This window comes from Natator depressus, chromosome 2, assembly GCF_965152275.1.
Source record: "Natator depressus isolate rNatDep1 chromosome 2, rNatDep2.hap1, whole genome shotgun sequence".
Lineage (NCBI taxonomy): Eukaryota > Metazoa > Chordata > Testudines > Cheloniidae > Natator > Natator depressus.
The window spans coordinates 253772640-253799262 of NC_134235.1; the positions used below are offsets into that span (position 1 = coordinate 253772640).

The 26623-nt window shown below is 41.8% G+C and overlaps 1 protein-coding gene across 1 annotated transcript; it reads left to right on the plus strand.

Moving 5' to 3' along the window:
* Nucleotides 1-25744, plus strand: AQP1 (aquaporin 1 (Colton blood group)). The gene is made up of 4 exons (XM_074946389.1): nucleotides 1-472; nucleotides 20691-20855; nucleotides 22217-22297; nucleotides 23980-25744. The coding sequence occupies exons 1-4, from the start codon at nucleotides 83-85 to the stop codon at nucleotides 24157-24159; spliced, it is 816 nt and encodes a 271-aa protein (XP_074802490.1). The 5' UTR covers nucleotides 1-82; the 3' UTR covers nucleotides 24160-25744.
* The last annotated feature ends 879 nt before the right edge of the window (nucleotides 25745-26623 follow it).

Consider the following 26623-nt stretch of genomic DNA (forward strand, 5'->3'; position numbering starts at 1 on the left):
TTTTCTTCAGCTTTCTCCTCCGATCTCAAAAGAGAAATATCAAGCAGGGGAAGGGAGGGAGAGAGAGAGAAAGAGAGAAAAGATGGCTAGTGAATTCAAAAAGAAAATGTTTTGGAGGGCAGTAGTGGCTGAATTCTTAGCCATGAGCCTCTTTATTTTTATCAGCATTGGCTCAGCACTGGGCTACAATTTTCCTGTAGTTGGCAACAAGACAGCCACAGCCACTCAAGACAATGTGAAGGTCTCGCTGGCTTTTGGGATCGCGATTGCAACCATGGCACAAAGTGTGGGTCACATCAGTGGTGCCCACCTGAACCCAGCGGTGACCCTGGGTCTTCTGCTGAGCTGTCAGATCAGCGTCTTGAAGGCTTTCATGTACATCGTTGCCCAGTGCCTAGGAGCAGTGGTAGCCACGGCGATTCTTTCTGGAGTCACTTCATCTCTTCCAAACAACTCCCTTGGGCTCAATGCGGTAAAGCTGATAACTTTTTCTTTCCCACTTTCAAGCAGAAGTTTTAATGTAAGATCACTAACCTACTGAGGAGGGCAGTCTGGTGTCTGGAGATTGTTTGAGGCAGCCAGTCATAATGCAAGACACTGTGTTTAAAATAGGGCTTCATCCAAAGCCCACTGAAGTCAATGGGAGCCTTTGCCTTGACTTCAATTGCTATGGGATAAAGTTTTTAGGGCTCATGCTGTCACTTGCTAGTACAGCTACTACTGTAAGCTTACAGATATACAAACCATCCTCTATAAGACAGAGATCAAAGAGAAGGTCCTCTTTTTCCTGAAACAAGGTCGTATGTTGGTGGTTACTGGAATCACATTATGTTTGTGTTTGCTTTTGTACGTCAAGCATGAGATATTCAAAGTTGCCTAAAGGATTTAGATGCCCAATTCCCATTAAAAGTATTGGCAATTGGGTATCCAAATACCTTAGCAGACTTTGAAAATCTCAATCTACATATCTTTTCTGGTGATGCCATTTAATGTGCATAGACGAATATATATATTTATTTTTTTCAGGTTACTCTGTATAGGCTACCTAATTAGGGGCTCAGATAACCCCAGGATGGAGGCTAAGAACATAGGTACCTAACTAAACACAGAGAGAAAAAGAGAAAAAGATGGGGGGGGAGGAGGGAGCGAGATCTGTAGCAAAGCAAATCCTGTTGTCAAAAATCTACAATGAAATGTACGTGTTGCGTTACCCTGAGAGCCGAATTGCTCTCTGACACCGAGTTACAGTTGCCACTTCTTGTGTTTTTGTTTGTTTAGAAATACACTTATGGAAATGTTGAATTCTGCATTGCTCTGTCCAAGAGGAGGTGAGGCAACTGTCTATAATAGGAGCCCTGGTTTCAATACTTTTACAGCCAGATGTTTGTGGCTGTGCGACTGTGGACAGTAATTTCAATAAAGCTGCTCCAATCATTTCAGTGAAGCTGTTCCTCCTTAAAACACTGGCATTTGACCAGAGTGGCAACTAAATGGATCCACATATCTTTAAGCATTTGTTTGGCTTAGAATGAGCCTATTTTCAATGTCAGTCACATAGCCACAAACACCTTGTTAGTGTTACCTACAGGAATATTAAAACTGGGATTTCCCTTATGACTAGTTTCAGAGTAACAGCCGTGTTAGTCTGTATTCGCAAAAAGAAAAGGAGGACTTGTGGCACCTTAGAGACTAACCAATTTAAATTGGTTAGTCTCTAAGGTGCCACAAGTACTCCTTTTCCCTTATGGCTAGTTACTCCAGCTGATTCTGTACAGTGCACTTATTTCAAATCTTCTGGATGTTCCCTCCCATATAAAGAATTTAAGGTGGCAGTTTGTGACATTAATATTCAGCACCCAGTTTAATTCACGGGGCATATTTGCAAGAGAAGGTTTTGATCAGAATGTGTCTTTTGCTACAGGTAAGCCCTTTATGGGCAAGAGAAAACAAACAGAACAAGTCAAAGAGTATTAAATGAACAAATAATGTGTTGTGGTTTAACATGCGGTGGTGTCTACAGGCAATTACAATGAAATTATGAAAAATATAGTAAAAGTTGGTATTTAATAAGTTACTCCAGAGAAACAAGCGGGTGTCATTGGTCTTCATGCTCCATTGCAATATTAGGTTTCAGAGTAGCAGCCGTATTAGTCTGTATCCGCAAAATTACTCCTTTTCTTATTGCAATATTAGTTGCTTGTTTACCTCTCCGGAATCTGTGGATACAGAGGATTTGATGATCCATCTATCCACTCAGCTTCCAAATTTTGATAATAATTATGGGCCTGACACAAAGCCCATGGGAATCAATGAGCATCTTTCCATTGACTTCAATAGGCTTTGGATCAGGGTCTAAAAACGGTATGTACTCTTTCCCTCTGAAACCAGTGTTAGAGGGAACTAGACCATGCAGGAGAGAAGCACATGGGACATGATGTAACCAAAGAGGTTTCCTGCAAATACCTAGCGGCCAGCTGCCATTAAATGCGGGTGGTCTGTTTCCCAGATTGTTAGCATTTGGATTTCCCCGTCTGCACGCTGGCCAGCCATGAAACCCTCGTGCACTGGTTCACCCTAAATCCCAGAGCCCTGAACCTGGACTTTTGTTGGGTGGATACATGACACCAGACAAACCCCCTTTTGTTTCTTGGACTACCCCCTAAGTTATAAGTTACACTGCACGAGCTGGGGGCCCCGAAGAGAAGAGTCTGGGAGGCAGGGGGCAAGACTGGGAAGATAGGGCTGGAATGATAAGAAGGCAGGGAGAAAAGCCTACAGGGATAATAAAGCAAATACAGGCTGGCTCTGAGAGGGAAAGAACCACTTCTTGAGAGAAAATGTTCCCTCCACTTGGGCATGTGGCCTCAGCCTTTAGGCACTATACCACAAAATCAGGGACTATTTTTTCCCCAGATGAGCCAATATTTTACCCCATTGCTCTCCCAGCCAGCCAATGTATGTACTAAATCTAATTGCATATGCAAAATGTCGGGGTGGAATCAATGGTAATTTTGCCATTGGCTTCAGTGGGACTCGATTTTACCCCAGGAACCTTAAAAATTCCACCTGACCTGCAGGAAGGAAGCCTCTGAGTCTTTACAGCAACTCAGTGGAATTCAATGGAATTTGTGCTTTTAGGGGAAGAGAGTACCCTGCAGGGGAAAACCATGGTATTTTATGGCTCCAGCGCCGTGTGTGACCATATCCCCAAGTTGGAATTTGTCCAGGACACTGGTCAGCACCCTTATCATGCAGTTACTGTAGCTCTCTAAGGTGACATCGCGAGCGTGAGTATCAATGGTCTTCATTGTCAAATATTCAGAAGAAATGATTTTTCATTCAGTGCTAAATGTTCTGGCTGGAGTCTCGGTGGGGGAATCTCCCTGGAGATGGGGAGAGCAGCAGCTGTTGTTTTCCCTTTGAGAGAAATAGAGAGGAAAACAAGTTTATTTGCTTCCCACTGGCCAGTCCAGATTGGCTGGGTGGCTAAGTTCGGTGCCGGGGAAAACAGCACAGCAGCTGCCCTGACAAGAAGGGTTTTTCAGAACCTGTCACGATAGGTCACATGGGAAAAAAACGCACAGGTCAAGCCTCAGAGCAGGCTGGATCCGCCCTTAAACAGAAGATAAGCAGAAACAATGTAGATCTGCCTTTGCACAGTGCTGCCCGCTTTAACTAGAGTACAATAGGGAAGGGATAGAACTTATATTATTGCCAACAGCTTCAGCTGCTTGTGCTTTCAGTGGGAATGAGAGGGTACAATACTCTGAATGTGTGGGGGAAAAAAAGAAGGGGCTTTTAGGCTGGGCTATGGTTCCTAGAGGAGTGGTTTCTGTTGTAACATCATCAGAGTTTATTAGGGTCAAATTTTCTCAGTTTTCATGAGCCCCCTCCTCCCCCCCCAAAAGTGCAAGCACCTTTGCACATGACAAGGGTGAGTGAATAGACCACCTGCTGTGGATACGCAGTCTCAGACCTGCATGTGTGCATCGTGGTAATAGTGACCCTCTCTGCCTATCAACAGCAAACCAAACAGACAAAAAGAAATGCAAGCAAACTGAGCAAAATGACAGCAGTTATAACAAAACACACCAAGAGAGATGCAAGGGTGCAGAGAAAGAGGGTGGAGGGAGGGAGCAGGGAAAGGTATTGAACTCCTTTAAAGGGTTTACTTTTAGGGACTATACGGTGCTAATGTAACCCACACACCTGCTGGGTCTGGTGTTCTGTCCCCTCTAATGGCACTGAGACCACTAGGAGATTAATGAGTTTGCTCTCCAGCCTTAGCTAAGAGCCATATGGCTTGAGGCTCATGCATTTAACTCTAGAAGTCCCAGGTTCAGTCCTGCCCGCCGATGCCTGGGGCCTGTCAGTGTTACACTAAGACGACCACATTAAAAGGGCCTGATCCAAAAGCCACTGCCATGAAGGGAAATACATTTATTTCGTTCAGCAGGCTTTGAATCAGACACTAGTGCTGAGGGACAGTAAGAGACAAGCTGGGTATGTGCAATTCTAAAAATCTGGCCCTCCCTTGTCAGTCTTTAACACAGTGTTAACACAGGAAAGGTATCTGTTTGCAGTTCAGAGGAAGCATCTCTTTCCATCAACTTGCATCCATTTTTTGATGATTTCAGCTTCTCACCCCAAACTAGTTTCCACATGGTAGAACTGTAAGAGCAGAGTAAATCCAAGACACACAACCTTGGCTTTTGAATGTAGCTGACTATTCTATGTTTGAGACAGATCTGTAAGCTATGGATTGTTAACATGTCATTTACTTACGCTAAACAGACTACTAATGGTCAACAACCTGCTTAAGTTAATGAAAAGCAGGCAAGAGGCAACTGATATGTGGTCAGATAACTGCTGTAGCAAAGATATTTGCTGCCCATCAATGATTATCTCAACACTTCTATCAGATTGCAGTAAAATATGTTATGCCAATTTTAAGTCAATTTTTCCTATGGCTGAAATTATAAGATTGTGAAAAATGTATGCACTGCTTCATGAATTCATAATTTACTGCACTTTCTGTGGCTTTGTATACTTATTAAAGCTGCTGAGAACCCCACTGCGAAGCTTAGCAAGCAAGCTCCTTGCTTGTTCTAAAAGACCTTTCTTCAAGTCTGGAAAACTAGTGATAATTCTGCCTTAAATTAAATGAAAGAATTTAAAGCAAGGAAAATAAATATGAGTACTAGAGGAGATTAATCTAGACAGAGGAGGAAAAACAAGAACAATAAATACAATCAGCTCTGTTTTAAGGGAGCATGCAGTGGACTGACAGAAATTGGTTACATAGAGGAGATGTCTTTCTAACAAAGCCAGAACGCAATTGGATTCAGTATATTCGGAGATATTTTGGAGCAGTCTCCAAGGAGATCACACTAATAAAGGTGTCCTTTTGTATGGGTTTCACTACACGTTGTTCCTCGAGTGTGCTTTGGACTTTCTCTCTAATGGATAGTCCCTCTGCCACACCCATAGTCAAGTAGGCTGTGTTCCACTGATGAATCAACAGTGGCAGACGCATGAATGTACAAGCTGGGATGCAAAATGGTTTTATGGTGTCTGGTTAACCAGGCCTGGAGATGACTCAAAAGTCTTGCCCAAAAGAGGAAGGAGGGGGCTTCACCACAACAGCAGCTCTTCACCACAGCAGGATCAGTGCTCGGCAGTAACCACTACTTTCATGCCCCTTCCCTCCCCAGCAATTTGCAATTACAGGGCGAATCCATGCGCACCTGTTCAATGCAAGTAACTCTCTGAGGAGAACAAGCCGTGGTCTCTGAGTCTTGTTCAGCACCAGGACTGATTTCTCAGCCCGGCAGTCATTTTGATATTTTCTAAACGAATCGTTTCCGTTTTTCAATGTCAAATGACTTTTCGTTTTGAATTTTACTTCGGCTGACTTTTTGAAAGGACTTAAAAAAACCTCCTTGAAAATTAAATGAAACGTTTTGGGTTTGGGTCAAACTTTTGTCCTGTTTTTAGTTCATTGAAAAATTGAAAACATTTCAGTGTTGGGTGGACCCAAAACACTTTTTTTTTCTGGTTCTGCCACCAAACCAAAGAATTAGTTATTCACACAGCTCTTATCGCATATTAGAGAAAGCTCTGGTCTCTCTGAGGCTGTGTTATCACCACTGTGCCAGGAGTGGCTTCTGTGGATGGTAGGAGGGCTCATATGTTGTGCTGTGGTGATTCAGTTTTTCCTGTTTCCCTCTTTCATTATGGCTGAGCCCTCAGACTGTGATCTCATAGAATCTTAAACTAAACAAAATCAGATTGAGTCAGGAGTTGAGTGGTGGAACTTACAAAGAAAACCCCAGTGTTTTAGAAAGTCAAGGATGGTGAATAAGTAGGCAGGATTTTTTCCTCTGAGCCAGACCCATGTTATGGAGTATTGGACTCCTGGAGGTGCCACTGGACAGATGAGACATAAATCTGAGGTCTGGACTTCTTACAGACATTATAGAGGGCATGACACTCTTTTTATAAGACAAAGACTTAAGTCCTTGCTCCCTGATCACATTTCAACATAAGTAATTACATTCTGCATACCTAAATTCCCCCTGTGGTTTCAATTAACCACAGTATTCTCTCTCTCCTGCTGGCCTAGTCTGTTGTGTTGTTATGTTCTGCATTATTAAACACACACTATAGCTGCTGTATTGCATTCCAGAGGTGGCTGCATTTCGGTGGTGGGCAAAATGATCCTTGCATACAATATATAATTTGTAGAGCTCTTTGAGATTTTGGGGGGGATGAAGAGACCTATAGAATTGTCCTTATAATATTTCAGTCTTTTAGCTGAACTTCATACCAGAGTACTAGCTAACAGCATTTGGCTAGGGAGATGGGTGACTTTGATAAGATACAGAGCACAAGAAAATCACTGTTTGAAAACCGCAGTGGTGTTGCTATGTTAGTAACTTGTTTCCATAGTGAGAGAAGATCCACCTTTTGAATGAGACATACAACTGGAGCCCTCGGGTAAATGTTATAGTTAATTTAGGAAGAACAAGAGAGTTAGCCATTATTTCCTGGCTATGTTACCTTTTTAGTGTCCTGATGCAGTTTCACTTGGAGAAGTTATTCTTTCCTTCCCTACCCAAAAATGAGTGATTAGTGTTTCTCATGCAGCATAGCTGCTCTCTACCACCCCAGAAATGTCCTGTGCTCTCTGCAATGGGCGAGTCACGCCCAATATATACACTATACTTATAACTGTTTGCAGTGTTGTTGGAGCTGTGTTGCTCCCAGGATATTAGAGAAACAAAGTAGGTGAGGTGATATCGTTTATTGGACTAACTTCTGTTGGTGAGAGAGACAAGCTTTTGAGCATACCCAGAGCTCTTCTTCAACACTGCGTCTGGGAAAGTTCCTCAGCGTGTCACAGCTAAATACAAGTTGGAACACGTATTAAGCTGTAACACTCTGAATATCTTTCCCAGACCTGAAGAAGAGCTCTGTGTTAGCTCCAAAGCTTGTGTCTTTCACCAACAGAGTTGGTCCAATAAAAGAAATTACTGAACCCAGCTTTTTTCTCTACTATACGTATGAGATAGTCTTATCACTAAGTAAATGAGATCCTTGCACAACGTGCGTAGTGTCTAGGGAATACGGTTTGTCTGGAGGTATTAATTCCACCCAATCAGCACATCTGCTTAATGCATGGAACTATCCCCTCCTGACCCCTTCCTAAGAAAATATAATTGACATGATGGCCCTGAACCTACAGTATGATAATGCTTCTATCCAGTGGAGTGAAGCAGCCATAAAACCAGCTGAACTGGCCGCTTGAAGATTTCCTCAGTGTGGGAGCTCCTTAAATGGCACAGAGCTACAGTGGCAGCTGCTAAACCGCACCCTGGCTCATAGTACAGTGGGTGTGGATGGAGGAAAGGGGGGTAGCAATCCCTGGCTTCTAGAATCACTTTTTGGGACCATCCACCTGCCAGTCCAGTCTCTAGGCTTAGAATAGAGCACCCCTGGGGATGTTTTATGCCCGGAAGTGGACCACTGGCAGTTGGATGGTGGTGGCTAGAGGAGTATTAGGAGGAGGTAAACATTCCTGTTTGGAAAGTGCTGTGAAATCCTCGGAATAAATGTGCTATTTAAATACAAAATATTATTCTCTAACTTCAAATCTATAGAAAATCTATAGAATTGCATAAGAATGGGATACAATAGACCTAATCATACCTATTAGTTTTGTTCAAGCTACTAAAAGGAAATGTGCAATCTTTTTAAACCCCTTGAGGAGGTCCCAGCAATTTAAGAGTGAGTAGAACTGTCTGGAACATATTTGATGACTTTTTTTTTCCTCAGTGAAAAACCAGAACTTCCTCCCCCCACCCCCTGAAAATTTTTTGGTGAAATTTGTTTTCTGATCTAGAGTATTCCATTCTAAAGTGGAGACGTGTTAGCTAAGATTTGTAGGAAACTCTCACTGCCACCACCCTGCCTGTTTTGTGGCTAAGCAGTGAATTTTACTTTCTAGAATCTTTGATTTGGCATCTTTCACTTTAGGCTCAGGCCAGGCCTACGAGAAGCAGAGCAAGCATCACAGATTTCACTGGAAGAGATGCCCTGGCAGAGCTGTGTATAGGTGAAACTTGCCCCAGGCCACGCAGGGCTACCAAGCCTTCCTTTCTAGGGATGAGACAAATCCAGTTGAGATTCACTAGGCATGAAAAAAGTAGCTATCTGTATTGATCCGGACTGGGAATCTGACACATGAGGGAGTAATCTCGAAATAAATGGGGAGGGGAAGAGGTCTTTCTGGTGAGAGGCAGGATGGAGGGAAGGAATGAGGTAATGGAAGTAGCTTGTGGGAGTCTCCGAGTCCAATTCTCTGCTTGTGTAAATGGGTAAAACTTTATGGAAGTCAATGGAGCTGTGTCCACTTATGCCAGCCGAAAATGTGGCTGTCTGGGTGGATGGAAGATGGCAGCTATTTAAAGGATAAGAGAATCCTAGAAAATGTAGGAATCAGAGTTGTATAAAGACAAATCTATGACAACCCTTTTTTTCTCTCTGAGCACCAAATTAGTTCACAAATTTTAAAGGAGGAAAAAACAGCTGTAGAAAATTTCCTGTTCTCATATAGAAGTTTCCTGCTTTTTTCACAGTGATTTATAGTCATTGAGTGTTTGCTTTCCCACTCTCTAGATTAACTGGAAACACTAGATAACAATAGGTCCTACTAACTGACAAAGGCTGATAAAAAATTCAAAATGTAAAAGTGATCTTTATTAGCCATTTTAGGAATTTGTCATTCCAGGATTTTTTTAAAAAATAAGTATCATGATGCAAATTTCATTTTTGAGAAATGACATTTATTTTGTACATCCAAATTGTCTCATTGTTTCCTTGTGCTCCCCTGTTGGTCTGCCTCCATCTGTTGTCTCTTGTCTTATATTTGATAAAAAGCTCTCAGGGACAGAGCTTGTCTTTTTGCTTTTATAATTTTGGTTTTGTATTTCTACAGCACCCAGCACATTGCGGGCCTGGGTCTATGACGAGGGCTCCTAGATGCTGCCCCAATACAAACAGGAATAACAATATAATAGCAATAACAACAAGAACTCAGTAAATCCCCTCTGGATTTACATACGTGGGAATCAGAGCAGAACCTGGTACCATGTGTTCTAAAAGGAAAATCCCAATGAAAAATAAATAATTACATTGAAATTTAGAACTGAATTCAGAGCTGATGGTAAGTGGGAAGAGCTCTACTGAAGACAATAAAATCTGAGTTTAGGACAGCATATTATTCCATTAAATCAATTACACGGGGCCTGTCCTCTGTCTTGGACAGGAAAATAAATAGACAAATGGGAGGGGAAAAGTGTCTGAATATCTCAACAAAGTTAAGAACATAAGAATGTCCATACTGGGTCAGACCAAAGGTCCATCCAGCCCACTCTCCTGTCTGCCAACAGTGGCCAATGCCAGGTGCCCCAGAGGGAATGAACCTAACAGGTAATGATTAAGTGATCTCTCTCCTGCCATCCATCTCCACCCTCTGACAAACAGAGTCTAGGGACACCATTCCTTACCCATCCTGGCTAATAGCCACTAATGGACTTAACCCCCATGAATTTATCCAGTTCTCTTTTAAACCCTGTTATAGTCCTAGCCTTCACAACCTCCTCAGGCAAGGAGTTCCACAGGTTGACGGTACGCTGTGTGAAGAAGAACTTCCTTTTATTTGTTTTAAACCTCTATCCATTAATTTCATTTGGTGGGAACAAGTAAATAACTTTTCCTCATTCACGTTCTCCACACACCTCATAATTTTATAGACCTTGATCATATCACCCCCCTTAGTCTCCTCTTTTCCAAGCTGAAAAGTTATTCTCCCTGACAGAGGCGCAGGTCTCTAATCCACCACTTGGGTTAGGGGATGCGGCCTAGAAATCCTGCTGTGTCCTGGGTTCCACCGGGAAAACAATCTACACCTCAGACAGCCGGTCTTTCTCCGATTCTCGAACCCTTCCAACTTGCGGCACAGCTCCCTTATTATTGCTGCTCTTCACTCTCACTCCCATGTTCTCTCCCCAATCCCTTTCTGATGAATCTAAAGACAATATATGGTGATGTGGGCCACAGGATATCCTGAATAGAATAGACAGAGGTGACGTGGATGTAATGAAGACAGAATTTGGCCCTTAGCCCTTTTTCTCATGTTGCTTCTATATTGCTGCTCAGGGCAGAGAAATGAGAGAGCAGGAGTTGCTGTCTTCACTCCAGAAGCCTATTTGAATATTAATATGGCCACATTTTACCTTTAGAAAGTGGAGTTTAAAGGTATAAACTACCTCGGGCTTGAGAAGTCTCTGAATATCCCCTTAATTCCAAGGAAGATTTCACAGTTTCATTGGCGTTTGGGTTTAGAAATATAAAACGAACGCTACTCCAAGGCAATCAACAAGTGCCCACACTGTGGTGTTTATACAAAGCCAGATAGTTATTCCAGTGTCTAAATACAGTGGGAGATTGTCATAGTCACAAGTTACCAATGAAGGAGGTAACAAATAGTTTATCTGTATAATTAAGTGCTCCAAACATGCTTCTAAAAAGGATTTGTTTACTCAGTTTTAATTCAGTTTAGAAAACAAAACCTTCCTAGTTTATTCCCAAACAGCAAAATCAAAAATCATTTCACAAGGAAACTTTCCCAGGGGAATACACAAAGGTAAAGTGGAATGAGACTCTTCCACAAATGCTTTGCCTCACACTGGCGATGTTTAATGAAAGCCCTGTAGATATATTGACATTTACTGTCTGCCACTGGATGCATATGTTAGATTTATATACGTCGGTTTAATACAAATGAAGCCATTATTCTTCTCTTTATAGCATGTGGGGCCCTGTAACACAAAAGGAATGACTAGTTTCTCACCATGTAGTGGAGAGGGTGGGAGGATGGTGGTTGGGTCTTATTATCTGAGGTTGTCTACTGTCCAAAGAATGGAAGACAGCTGTTGTGCTTAGCGAAATGTCTGGGCTGGCACCTAGAATTCTCTCATCTGTATTTGTTGGGAGGGAGTCTGGCAGAGGACAGGAAGTTGTGCCCCCATATTCTACTGCAGGTCCTATCACTGACCGACAGGCTGATGAAGTCTTTCCAAAGATTTCCATTGACTTCAATGGGCTTTGGAGCATGCCCCTGTTGTGTGGCCTTAGACAAAAAACCAGTTAAACCTCTCTGTGTCCCAGAGATTTGTGACAAGTTGCACTATATAAGTCAAACCCAGATAAATAATGGGTGTAATAATGCTTGTCTCACAGGGATGTTGTTAATGAATTAGTGTTTGGCAAGTGGTTTGAGCTCTTCCACAAAAGGCCATACAGAAGAACAATTATTAACATGTTATTATTAATCAATTACCCAACTACTGAGGATTTCATATCATTAAATAGTCAGCTCAGGGAGAACTCTCAATGCTTTACCTGTTGTGTAACAAACAAAGATAAATCTGAATGGCAAAGCCTTTGCAGAGTTATGAAGAGGACAACTTCATCACAATATTAATAACTTTATAATAATTCACAGAATCTGGGCCCTGATTTGACAAAGCACTTAAGCATGTGGAATTTTAAACATGCGAGTAATCCCACTGATTTCAATGGGATTGAAGTTATGCACATACTTCTGTGCTTTGCCGGATTGTGGGCATAGTGCATTTTTACCCTGACTCAACAAAATACTATGCAACAAAGCAGGGACAGGTCACCGCCTGTGAGGAGCCGCCTGAGATCCAGCACCCTGAAACCCCTCCAGTGCCCCAAGCCCCCTCCTTCACCCAAACTCCCTCCCAGAGCCCGCACCCCACACCCTGTCCCACACCCCAACCCCTAGCCCTGCACCCCCTCCCACACTCCGACCCCCTTGTGACCATTCCTCCACCTAGGAGCAACAGGGACATGTCACCGCTTCCAGGGAGCCATGTGGAGCCAGGTAGGGAGCCTGCCGGCCCTGAGCCAACTGGACTATAAACCGGACTTTCAATGAAGATCAGAAATGCTGGTTTGTAGAGCTTTGCGGTTGGTAAAGTGCCTGATAACACAGCTTGTACTAACTTCAGTCATGTGAGCAGTCCCATTGACTTCAGTGCTGTGATCCTACAATATCTCAAAGTCCTTTAAAAATAACCATGTGACATAGGGGGATTGTTTTGGTCCCCCATTGAATTGCCACCATCACTGGGACTAAATGCTGCCACAGTTCCACAGTGCATAAAAACACTAAGTACAGGCTAGGACAGGAAGTGATGCTGCTCATATCCAATTGGAACAGCAGCATGAATTGTGGTGGTCGGGACATAGTTACCTGAGTTAATGGAAACAACGGACGAGCCAGTCCAAGGAAAGGTATCCTGTATCAACAAAATAACTGAGGGACTTTGGGGTCGAGCAACAGAAATGGTTGTGTGGGGGGACTGCAGATATTGATTTATGAGATGCGATTCATAGAATTTAATATGAATCTCTGTAGGTTGGCTAAACAATGACTAACAGGTATGATAACAGTGTATCGATATTTGTAGGGTATGAACAGAAAAGAAGGAGATGAATCATTTAAGATGGTACAAAGAGTTATCATTAGAAAGAACAGGGTAAGATTAGGGAGGGGAGTGTTTAGGTTAAATAGTAAGGAACACTTTCAGAGAGTGAATGTCTGTGAAACAGCCTCCTGAAAGAAGTGGGGAGAGCTGCATCACTTAGCATACTTCAAACTGGGCTGGGGAAAGCAGCAGGAAATGTTCTTTAGGGAACAGACCTGCACTGGGAGGGAGATGGACTGGGTAAGCTAATGTCTATGGTGGGAAATATGGGGATGTCTAGTGCTAGTTATTAGAAGCTTCTTGAACTTAACATACTAAAGAATGAGTTCACTGTAGGGAAAAGATACTAATTATTTGTTGGTTTCAGAGTAGCAGCCGTGTTAGTCTGTATTTGCAAAAAGAAAATTATTTATTATAAATTATTATTATTAGTTTATTATTTTATTATTATTAAGATATATATCACAGTACTGCCCCAAAGATGCTAGGTTCTGTGCACACTGCATTTACATTCTACAAATATTAAAAGAAAGTTTGGGGGAATTAAGGATTTCAGTCAGCCCAGCACAATGGAAGAATCTTTTAACTCTCACGGTCCTATATAGGTCTTTTGCAAGCTATGCCATATGTGGGGTTCTTCAGGGTTAATGCATGAATATGCATTACCTGTTAGTGGAAGACGGGAGAATAATTATTTAGGATGGTCTAGGGGGACTAACTTGCAGTAGAGATGGGAGACAGGAAAGTACATTGCAGCACACAGTTTAGTCTCCTAGGATTACAATGCTTTGGCCTAACTAAAATTTTGGGCTTAATATAGGGGTATATAGATATAAATTAATTACCTGTTATACACAGGAGGTCAGACTGCATGATCTAATGTTGCTTTTGAGCCTTAAACTCTACGAAACTATGCAATAGATTCCCAAGAGAGGTGATGACAATCCCTTTCCTTAAAACCAGACTAGATAAGCCATACTATAGGGAAAATTCCAGTACTGCTAAAGGGAAGACCTAACAGGTCTTTTCCACCTCTAATTTCTAGAATTGAATGGCACTAAAAGTAACTCTGGAGGTTATTGTCAATGAAATTCTACATTCCATATTGCTTAATTTTCATTCCAGGAGAAAACATATGAGTATGGCACGTAGAGAAGTGTTTGGAAGAGATAAAGATGAATATGTCCCCTATGCAAGGGTGACGTACTCATTTGCAAAAAGTTCCATATTTTTAAGGAATGATGAGAAACTAACCAATCCCCTGATATGTAAAAGTAAATTGAACCCCTGAAAAACATGCTACATAGCTAGAAGGGTGCTAGATGATACAGGGCAATTCCACGTGATAAAACCACCTTGGGAACAAATAATAATGTCCTTTCTATTGTCTTGTCCATGTAATTGGAACCATGTTTTGACGTGATGTACTTTTGTCCCTAATGCAAAAAATATGAAGCCCCCAGAAAAGTACATAGTCAGGTTCACCTTGGGCCAGTTTATTTTCCCATTCCCTGTTTCTGTTTTGAAGTCAGACTACTAAGAAATGTCCTGCTCTGATAAAACAAAAGGAAAGAAAACATGCCATTAATTGCCCACATTCCTGCTCACAGTGGTGGAAATGGGTCAGCTAAATATGTCCATCAAAAGCAACAGCAAGAAGGCAGCTTGAATACCTCCACTCATGGACGAATCAAAGAGCGAAGCATTTTGTTACCTCTAATAGCTATTTGCAATGTGGTTGCCATATGTTTCCCACAACTGCATAGAGAAGGAATTCTGCTCACTCCATGCGTGATCACTAGCGATCACTGTTTGAACAATAAACGTACATTGAGTCTTGCAGGCTGTTGAACCATCCCGTCAGATTACATCACCTGCTTGCCTTTACCAAGACTCGAGATGGGCCGTGTGAACTGAACTGTGGGTGATGTAATCCCAAGTGTTGATTAAAATAGATTGGCAAAAATAAACAGCTGTTTCTTGACATTATCTACTTTAAGTCAGGAGTGTGCTGCGGAAGAACTACCTGCAGTTCTGCATGTGAACGCCAAAATGGATTTACTTAGAGACCACACTCTTCTACATGGCCACGGAGTCAATGAATGGTTGTCAGTGTTATATAGATAAAAATAATCGCTGAAAGGGAGCGGTGTGCTGTCCCTGAGCAACGCTTAATAATCAATGCTCAAGTAATGAAGCTCAGGGCTTTTAACCATGCCATTGCGGAAATGGGCAATTGCGAAGCTTGTACAGATGAAGATTATCTCTGGAAGAGGTAGATGTGCTGTGTCTGAGTGATACTGTCCTTTCCCTCGGATATCACTCCATAACAAAATCAAGAGGACCTTCCTGAATGTTTGCTGACCCTAGTCAGTGTGCAGACAGAAGGTGGGTTTGGGCTGAAAGCGGAGTCAGAGCCCAGGTTTGGTGTGCAGTGTAGACATACCCTAGGAGCCTGAGTCAAGGAGCAGAACCCTATTGTGCTAGGTTCTCTACAAGCAATGATACTTCGTTTCCAACATGAAACATTTCCTCTCTCTTCTTAGAGTTGGTATTCTTCAAATTTGTGTTTTGAGTGGTCATTCTTTGTTCTTATACAGCACCTGGTATAACATGGACAGTGGTGTATGCTCTTTCCCATGTCCCATTACCTTTCCGGCATTCTTTATTCATTTTTGTTCCATTTAGGCAAGGCAGTAACAAAGAGAACACGGAAATGCACTAGTATAACCCAAGCCGTTGCTTGCATTGTATGACTCTGATGTCAAAAAATATTGCAATTATTACTGCAATTATTAAAATCATACTGTATGGTTATTGAGAATGATTCTCGTGCCGGAACAGCACCAAGTGACCTTAAAGCTGCCCTAAAGAGGCAATGGAGGATTCTCTGAATGTGGGGGAATCCCGTTCCCCTTCCCCCCAACATGGGGTGTGTTGGAGCCACCCTGGGATGTTCTAGTCACTGTAAGTTAGAACAGATCGGTGGCTGTTACAACTTGTGCCAGACGCCAATTCAGGGCCCACCAGCATGAGGTGTAAAGGGGGCTTAGAGCAACCTTTGCCTCTTCCCACTTGTTCAGCAAACTGAGTCCATTGTTTTAACAAGTATACAGTACAATGTAGAGCTCAGGATGGTTGTAGGCCTGGAATCCATGAGGGCCAAAGGCTTCCTGTCAGATACAGCATAGGCAATGGCACCAGAAGTCACAATACGACTTACCGCGACTTTGAGGCGCTACCTGTAAACATAAGAGGTTACTTGCTTTTCCATCCTCTCTCATTCTCTACTGAAACTGCCAATCTAGAGGAGGGACTGGGCTAGTGGGTTTTGCGATGTGAACATTAGGAACTGGACAAGGACCATCTACTGCTTTCACATAAACCACCGAACAGCTGGCAGGTGGGACTGACTTTTGCTGAGTGCCAAACGGTTCTATGATTGAGCTTAAGATGTACAGGCGACAGGCCCTGCCCTTTATTACCACCTCCTCAGAACCAGCTGGCCCCCTTTCTTCCTAATTTTCTTTTTAGCATATTAGCTTAAAAAAAAAAAAAGACCAAAGGAAACTCACCTGCCAAAAACTGTCAAGGGTTTGAATTGAAACCACAAAAACATAGTTTAAGGGGACATGGGCTGCTCCTCACCACACTAGAGAGGTGATCAAATCTCATGTTTCAGAGCATTAGCTGACCACTGCAAAGGCCAGGAAGGAATACTTCCTAATAAAAACATTGCATACCTGGGCTCCGATCCTGTAAAATTGCCATGCAAGTCCAATTGCAGGACAAGCACCTTGGTCAGGTATGTGGTAGATGGTGCTAGATGTGGGATAGCAGATGTGTGGGACCAATGGAATAATTTAACATCAGAACCGCATGCTCCTATGAAAACAGTGATGTTTCTTGTTACATATGTTCTGATGGTTAAATCCAGTAGAATGTTTGTCATCCTGAAATACTGTATGCTACTAGGTTCAGATGAAGGCATAGGCAACCTCTGTTCATGCCTAGGGCCTCAGATCCTGGAGTCAGGTGATTAGATAAAAAATAAGCTTTCATTTAAAAAGAAGAAGTTTTTAGCTCTATGGTTGTGAAGAAAACCTTGCAAACCTGACCCAAGTGTAACCAATATAGTTATGTCTGCCTGAGTCTGTAGAGAGCCTGAAACAACAGCTCTGAGTGGCGTGAACTGCCTCATGCATCTCAAAGGGGTGTGAAAGAGGTAAATCCATCAGCACCACCCTGGCAAGGGGGAGATGTATTTGGAAGGGATAAAGGATTTCAGCAGGCCCGGCGTACTCATCCCAGCAGATACACCCCAGCTACTGAGGTAAGTATGGGGAGAAGTTACCCTGCTCCACTTTGTGGGGGAAAAGTGGGCTGCCTGCCGTCTCCACTCCAAATGTATGGCATGGTTGTGGGGATGGAACCATAGAGTACCCCATGTTGTGGTGCACACAGGGCCCCAGATTGCCTTAATACAAGTTTGTATATCACTGTAGTGACCCTCTAGGACAGGGCAGACAGACCTCCATAGCACCACATGTTTACTGACATCTGACCAAAGGAATAGAGAAAAAAACAGGGCAAACCATCCCATGTTTGGTCCAGGTTTGTAGAGTTTTGGAACATGGCCCACGCTCCTTGCTATTCCAGTGAAAATGCACGTGCCTCTCAGGCCAGATGTAATTACGTCTGACAAGCCCATGCAAAAGGAAAAGCTTTCCTATGACATTGGTAAAGGTTTCCTATGACCTTTCCAGGTTTTCTTTGATTCCACAGAGCCCATCAATAAGTGTTGATTTACACAGAGAATGACCTTTGAACATGGGCCTCTTTTGTTCGGGGGGGGGCGGGAAGGAAGAATATGATTTCCGCCTCCCATAGATAAGGATTAAAGCTGTTTTTCAAGGTGCAATTTATTTTAAAATAAATTTTTTGACATGAAGGGCAAATCTAGTTGTCGCTCTGCTATTGAGGACTTCAATGATACACCAGCAGAGAATTTGACTCCATAGCTGTATTTGGGGACCTGTGTCTCATTGTTCTAATTTTCATAGGTGGTCAGCACCTGCACCTGCAATTGGCTTCTAAATTTCAACATTTGGCTTTCCAAATTCAATAGATAGGTGGGATATTCAAAAATACCTCAGGGTACCTCTCCACAGCACGCGGGAGGGATAATTCCCAGCGTGGATAAATGTGCACACATTATCTCTGCTCAAGCTAGCACCTCATAATAGCAGTGTGGCCACAGTTGAGTATGACCCTGGAACAAGACCCTCGGTATGTACTCAGACAGTCTGAGCCGCTGGCTGGGGCACCATATCCACTCTTTTTAGTGCATTAGTTCAAGTAGAGCTAGCACACGGACATCTACCCGAGCTGGGAATTACACTGCCCAGCTGCCGTGTAGACTTACCCAGAGTGACTTAGGAGCACAAGCCCCATGTATTTGCAAATAAATAAAGTGATTTATTTTTTGAAGGGCGGGCTGGTGGGCCAGCTGGGATGAAATAAATAAACTGCCTTTTTGGAATTGCTGGGTGGGAAGGAGCAGATGCAATGGGTTGATAACCCATAGATGAGCGGGGGTGGTGTGGCTCAAGGGTTTAGTATGGATGCTTGGATAATGGAGGTTTTCATCTCCAAGCCATCAATTCTTATTAAGTTAAGACTAGAAGCTCCCAACTGTTATTACTGTTCAGATGGATGTTTGGTTGTCTCAATCCACTTCCTGGAGAATGGGTGTCCACATCGCACAATAACACCATTGCAATTGACGCTACTCGACATCTGTGGAGAAATAGATGACTTCTAACTGTAGGGCTATCAATCCAGCTCTTTTCACGAGCAACATGTGAAAAAATGTGTTATTCATAAGCCAGACCCTCAACTCGTGCAAAGAGATGTCGCTCCACTGACTTGAATGGAGTTGTGCTGGTTTAGGCCAGATGAGGCTCCAGCCCAATCATTTTTCTCTTTCTCTGGAGAGACGGAGAAAGCCTCATAGCAAAGGCAAAAACAGGAAAGTGACTAGTGAGGGGTGAAAGTTAAAGGAATTTGTTAAGCATCCAAAAGTTTGGATACTTTTCTGAAGTTATCCAAATGTCTCTCCTAAGGAAATTAGGCTGGAAAACTCATGAGAACAGATTTTCAAACATGATTTCCTGTACTTTCCTTGTTCCAGATGGGTCACAATATCATTATAATATGTTATTGTCATGTATGGCCTTGCACTTTTTAATGCAGATACTATGACAGATGGGATAACCTACTGATAACAGTGACATTGGGTTTAAACTTTGCAGAGCAGGCTTGTTTCTCAGTTACATTGGCCTGATTCCAGTTTCAGTGTCACTTAACATTGAGTTCAGTGGAGTTACACCTCATTGAAACCGGTGTAGCTGAGATCAGAAAGAGGCCCTGTTTTAGTGAGTAACAGACAGAACTAGTACAAACAGCATTCTGCATGTACTCTGCATGATCCATGTGTGTTTCCTGAGCACAAGTTTTCCAGGGAACTTCCAAAAAATGAGCAAATTTCATTTTTTTCTAAGCAAACCTACTCATTTTGCTGCTCAATGACATGTTAGATACTGAGGGCCTGATCTGATGCATGCCAATTTTGTGGGGATGTAACACTGTGGATTTCAATAGTTAGTTCTGATTTACCGGAGTGGAAGCAAGATTGCTGTGTCTATGCCTGTCATTGCTGGTGGTCCATCCCCACAACTTGCTTTCCTTCGGAAGGGTTCAGCAGCAACTGTGTGGCATTTTTGCATTGTGAGTGTTCTCTTTTTTTCAGGTAGCACTGAGAGGCCCCAAAAGAGATCGGGGCCTCCAGAAAGCCAGGCATTGTACAAACTGGTAGTAATAGATAGCCCTTGTCCTGAGGAAATTACAATTCAAGCAGATGAAAGCTAAAGGGTGGGGAAAGTAAGATACAGAAAAATGATGTGACTTGCCCAAGGTTCCACAGTAAATCAGTGACAGAGTAAAGAATAGATTCAGGTCTCTTATCCTCCAGACCAGTGCTCTACCCAATGGACCACACCACCTCTCTTTCTCCTTGCTTTATTTCTTCCCCTTGCATTTATTTGGCATTTGATGCTGTACGACGACAGAGCAATGTGCAATCTCTTTCTACAATGCCTAGGTTTTGGGAAGAAATTAATATGTACACTGAACACTCAGAGCTCAAGTCAATGGATAGGATGTGTGTAAACTTAAACTTATAGATGGCAGATTCCGGGTTCTTTCTGTCTCTCATAGGCATACAAATTATGTTCTTATTGCAGAAACCTGCAATTGGCTGTTTTACCAAAAGCCACTGTGTCTAGGAGCTCAGTTTTAACTTGTGGCTGGAAGGGCTTACAGTATCATCTAATAACAGTTCCGGGGCATGTGATGAGTACAGTGGCTGGTATTTCAACTCTAGATTTTCTCTTTTTGGTCAATTAAAAGCAACATGAGAGATGAAATTGCCTGACTGGCCTAGAATTTCTCACTGAGGAACTAATACAGTATGAGTTTTTAACCTCAAGTCTCACCTGCATGTGGCTCAGAATGTCAGATGAAATTATTCTTCTTGTCTCCATACAGCTTGCAGAGGGAATCAATTCAGGCCAAGGGCTGGGCATTGAAATAATTGCCACCTTCCAGCTGGTGCTGTGTGTCCTTGCCACCACAGACAGGAGAAGAAATGATATCTCAGGATCAGCACCTCTGGCCATTGGGCTCTCTGTTGCCTTAGGACATCTTCTTGCTGTAAGTTTTAATTCTCATTGTCGATACTCTGCAAATTCCCACATAATGGTCCTTGGAAGGATTTTTCCAGGAGTGGCTAGCTTATTCTGTTCATGGCCAGAAGGCCATACATTCCAACCTGCCTGCCAAAATACCTTGCACAGTCCCTATCTTCCCCTTAAATCTCCCTTATCCTGCTGGTATCACCCTGAAATGCTCACCAGCTCTGCCAACTGAAGACTGAATATATCATCTTTGCAACCCACCCTTATAAAGTACATTAATACAAAGTAGGCTTCTGAATTCTACAGGTTGTATGGCATTACTCCTTAATACAGTACTTTGGGACATTGTTATACAATTATAAAGACACAGGTCAAACAATGCCTTCATTTCCAAATGCAACAGCCATTCCTTAGACTTCAGCATGAACCTAGAACCAGCAGAGGTGAAAGACACAGTTTGCTCACCAAGAACTGCACTAAACTAGCTCTGCTATTCTCCAGACTCTGTTTGCTCCTTTTTCCCTGACCACCTCTGCACTCCTCCCCTGCTGCTCCTGGAATGTCTTCCCAGGTTGTGTACACCATGCAGTCCTTTTCTCCTTCAAATCCTTCCTCCAAACCCCACTCCTTCCCCACAGTGATTTGCCTTGAGTCATCAACATTCAATATTCTACATTTAAAAATAGAATTATAACAAAATAAGATAAAACAAGGAATTAGCTTTTTTGAAGTCAAGTAACATCATAGCTTTGTTTTGTAAACATCTCCCATTCCCCAACCTGGCCTGATGTCATCTCTTGTGGGTCTCATATAATCTCAGTGTTAAGCTCTTTGGGATATGAACCATGTCTTTGTGGCCTTTGTAAGGTGGCATAGACTCCTATGGCATATGCAAATATTCAATAATGACAGTAAGAGAGACTATCCAAACTAGACAACCTCAGGTTTTAAGAGATGATTCCAAATACCCAGTTGCACCAGGCAAGGTCCTCACAGGATATATATTGGCATAATTCCATTAAAATTGAAGCTACATTGATTCACAACTGCTCTGAACCTGAGGTGAGATTTTGGTCCGATTAAAGTAAATGGCAAAGCTCCCATTAACTTCAATGGGGCCGGATTTCCACCCTTGGCCCCTTGAGTACAATTCTGCTCCACCTTCCATAGAAGTCTCCATTCTTATTCTTTTCCATTCCATTCCCTAGAAGACCCCATAGATGATTCCATTCAGAATCATATTTGGTTGGTCACAAACCTGCTAAGTGATCACTACGTATGGATTTAACTGTATTTCAGACACATATATTTTGTTGTTGTGCAACGTGTAACATTCTGAATCACTTCCCTAACATTAGTTCTCTTTCTTTCTCATAGATTGATTACACCGGTTGTGGAATTAACCCAGCCAGGTCTTTGGGTTCAGCTTTGGTTGGCAGAAACTTTACTAATCACTGGGTAAGTTCAAATCATTCATTCTACAGGAATTTATTTAAGTGACAAATACCTAAGATGAAGTTCATGATAATTGTTAAGCATTGCCATGTATACCTACTACTTTAAGATCTTTGGATAAAAAGCATTATAAAAGTATGACTGCACTTCAAAAATACAAACATTAGAAGATATATTCTCATCAGAGCTGAGCAAATAACTTAATATTTCATTTGTTAAACAAAGCATTTTTTCAGTCCATAAAATAACTGCATGCAGATCACAAACTCCTCAACTTTATTTCTTATTCAATATTATCCCATTTATCTTATTTTGCACAATCTTTTAACTTTGAACAGACCTACTGCATAGTTCTGGCCATGTACTCAATATTCAAGCTGTGTTTGTGAGCTGTGATTGGTCAATTACAGTGGGAGCACTTAGGCTTAGATCCTTCAAAGTATGTATGCGCCTAGGTCCCATTGAAATAAATGAGAATTAGTCACCTAAATGCCTTTGAATATATGGGGCCTTTGACCCCAATTCAGGAAAGCACTTTAGCTAATGAATAACTTTAAGCATGTGAGTAGTTGCTTTGAAGTCAATGGGACTATTCATGTGGTTAAAGTTAAGCATCTGCTTACATGCTGTCCTAGATCAGGGCATTGGAAATACTACAGATTTCAGAGATGTTCCCTATGCTTAAAATGGTGAATGCCACTAGAACTGTCTAGAACTTGAATAAAGTCTTTAAGTGTGTCCATTTAAAATCACATGATAAAGTGTCTGTTTCCTGATTCGATAAGTGTACATGGATTATTGAATTGAATACTCATGCATGAGAATTTGAAATTTGGCTTCCACCAGTACAATTGCACACAACTTTCAAAATCACTTTCAATGAATATTTATGCCTGTAAGATTTGATTGCACAAATCCTCATGCAATGTGAATTTATGCAGTATTCTCCCCTCTCTTTAATGATCACTATGCTACACATTAGCGTGTAGGGCTATTCTTAGCATTTGGGGCATGCAATAAATCCCAAACTGAAGGATAAAAGACAGAGTTGAGAAAACTTGTATAAATCTGCTTACCGTGCCATCCATCTCCCAGTTACAAAAAATGTAACTTTGGTTATAAAGGAAAGTTAGTTTAGTTTAAAATTTTCAAACTTGTGTAGCTAAAGGTAGGCACCTAAATCCATAACAGGCACTTAAGGTAAAATTTTCAAAGTCACCTAAGCAATTTAAAGCTTAAGTCCCATTGAAAATCCAGGGGATTTGGGAGCTTAAGTCACTTAGGCACTTTTGAAAATTTTACCTCAAAATGAATGTGGCCTGATTTTTGGAGGCACAGAGCATATGCAGTTCCCATAGTTTCAGTGGAAATCAGACCACATTTACTTAGGAACATGCAAAATGTTTTCTCTGTAAGTGCCTAACTTTAAACACTCAACAACTTTGGCAATATTGGCCGAAGTGACCTGCTCAAAGATACATAGCAACTCATTATCAGAACCAGGATTAGAACTCTGGAGTTCCTGGCTCCCACCCCCATGCATAATCCATTAGGTGACCACCTCCAGGTCTAATCCAACGTGAAAATGAATGACTAACATAGGATGTTTCCAAGAATGGCTCTAAAGTGAATGAGTATTTTGGAACGCACTGAAAGAAATACCTGAGTTTGATGTTGTATTTCAGATCTTCTGGGTGGGCCCAATGCTGGGAGGTGCAAGTGCTGCCCTGATCTACGACTTCATCCTGGCTCCCAGAAGCAGTGACCTGACTGACCGTATGAAGGTGTGGACCAGTGGCCAAGTTGAAGAATACGATCTGGATGGGGATGACGTTAACACAAGGGTGGAGATGAAGCCAAAATAAAGAAGAATTCAGGGAAAGAAACACATCAATTTCTGAAGATGTTATCACTATCATAGACTCTTTGTAAACACACAAGCAGTATTTCCAGATGGTTTTTAATTCAGGTTTTCCATTTCCTCGCCCCCTGTCACTCTAGCCTTTACTATCTGGCTCTTAAATACAATGGGCTTGAGGCCAAAATAACGAGACACTTGCGTGTGAGCTAGCGGGTGAAGTTAAAATTCTGAAACCCCAGATTTATGGCACTGTATGGAAAGGAATCGTTCCTCCGATGTCTCCATATATGATGACGACATTCAAATCACTAGTGTAAGTGCTGTGACAGTGGAATGCTAGGACACATGATCTGTCTGTACCCATAATAGGGATTTTACTAGACAGAAAGTTTTAACATAAAATATGAGGCATAATAGCACATGAAAAAATTCTCTCCAATTATTGGCACAAAAGAATCCTTTAGAAATAAATGCACCTAAATTGGTTATTAGTGATATGGAACATGGCTGAGCTTTCTAGACTGCATGCAACCCCCAAAACACTGCACCACAAATGTTCTCAGCAAGCATCAAACCTGCAAGTGCCAGAAACGTTTGCATCTTCCAATCTTTTGTTCTCCCTGCACAACCTCGATGCAGCCTGCAGATATAAAATGAAATCTGAATTTTCGGACTCCAGGGAACTAATAACTAGAAGTCAAATTGGAGCGCAGCTATAACAATGGCAACGAGAACAATACCTCGCTAATGTGTCAACAGGATTTGCCTAGTCCTGTGACTCGTCTGCTTTTGTTAATCTTGCGTATATAACTGTGCATCTTAAAACAAAATGGCAAAAAATCAAACGCACCCCACGTTGTTTGAGTAGCTAATACTGGGAAATTCAGGGACACTGTAACACAGACTATATATACTCAGTATATGAGTATATTCTAAATGGGCACAAACAGATACATTTTTGAACCTAAACACATTTTTGGGGTCATTTCCTGGTTTTTTATATATATGTTTTATATTAAGAGACTAATAAACTGTTTTGTAAGAAAATAGGAGAAGAAAACAAAGGAAAAGGATTGCGGTAAATGTTAGGCAAAATAAATGGCACTGGAAATGGAGAGAAAACTAACACAAAAATATGTAAGACTATTTTCTGTTTTTATTTTTGTGCTACTTTGTATTGCCTAAGTAATACACAATTGTAGATGGTTGTGTATACTAACCGCAGAATATATTTGAAGCAGATATGTACTAATATACCCGTTCTATACTTAGACTATCACCTTTAGATAAGAAACGAGGCCTGGGGTGTATCTATATGAAAAACTGCACACTTTCAATTCACCCGACCAATCAATCAATATCGCTATTGATCTGTTCTCATGTTAATGAAGCAATATTGATCAGAGAGCCAAACCAAGATTCCAATCGATATGAAAGTTGAAGGCAGTTCAGTACATGTACAGCACATAAAACTAAAAAAATAAGCAAATGTGGAATACGTTTTTCTTTCTTGCATTCAAATTTGGTATATTATCCCATGTATTATCTATGTAAATGTGGCATGGCTGGATTTTGGATCAGTTTAGAAATAAACAAAATCAGTTGTACTACACTAACTGATCATGATTCTTGATTTTAACCTGCCATCCAATACAGTGCAACATCATGTTGTATGGCATCATTCAGTTCTCCTCCCGCCAACCCCAGAAAGTGAGGATGATAGTTCTGTTCTCCTACCCTTGGAGGCCCAAATTAAATAGTAAGCTTTTGGGGGAAGGGATTGTCTCTTATTCTGAATTTGTACTGCACCTAGGACAGGAGGGGCCTTGAGTTTGATTGGGATCTTATGTGCTACTGAATAATAAAATAATAATAACAATTAATAATTAATAATTATATTTTATTATTTTATTATAAATAAGCATATATCAGAGTAAATATTATAAAGTGGCACATGTAGTGACAGATGGAAAGGCATTAATTGCAAGAGGCGTCTGTCGGGAATGGGGTAGAGAGAAGCAGGAAGTAAGAGCACGTTTGGCTTTATCCACCAGGACACACTGGCCAGAGGTAGTGAGGTAGGTACACAGAGGTGGGATAAGCTGCTCCAACAGCGTTGATGTAACTTACTCATGACTCAAAGCAAAGGGTAGTGGAGAAGTATTCTGACTCCAGGAGTCACAATTTGTTTTCTGGTCTGCCCCTGGCACAGCACAGAATGTAAAGCAGCACCTGGGCCCTGAACATGTAAAACTAGGCTGTGAAGCCCAGATCCTCACAGATATTTAGCTGCCTAACTCCCACTGGGCCGCTCTTCTTTGAGACAGGGACTTTATCCTTCTATTTGTTGTATAGTGAGCCTAGCACACGTTGGGCGCCGTACATCGGTAATGATTCTTAATACAATCATATTAATAAAAGATTTTTTTAGTAGTAAAAATATGAAAATAACCACTTCCCCAGTGCGA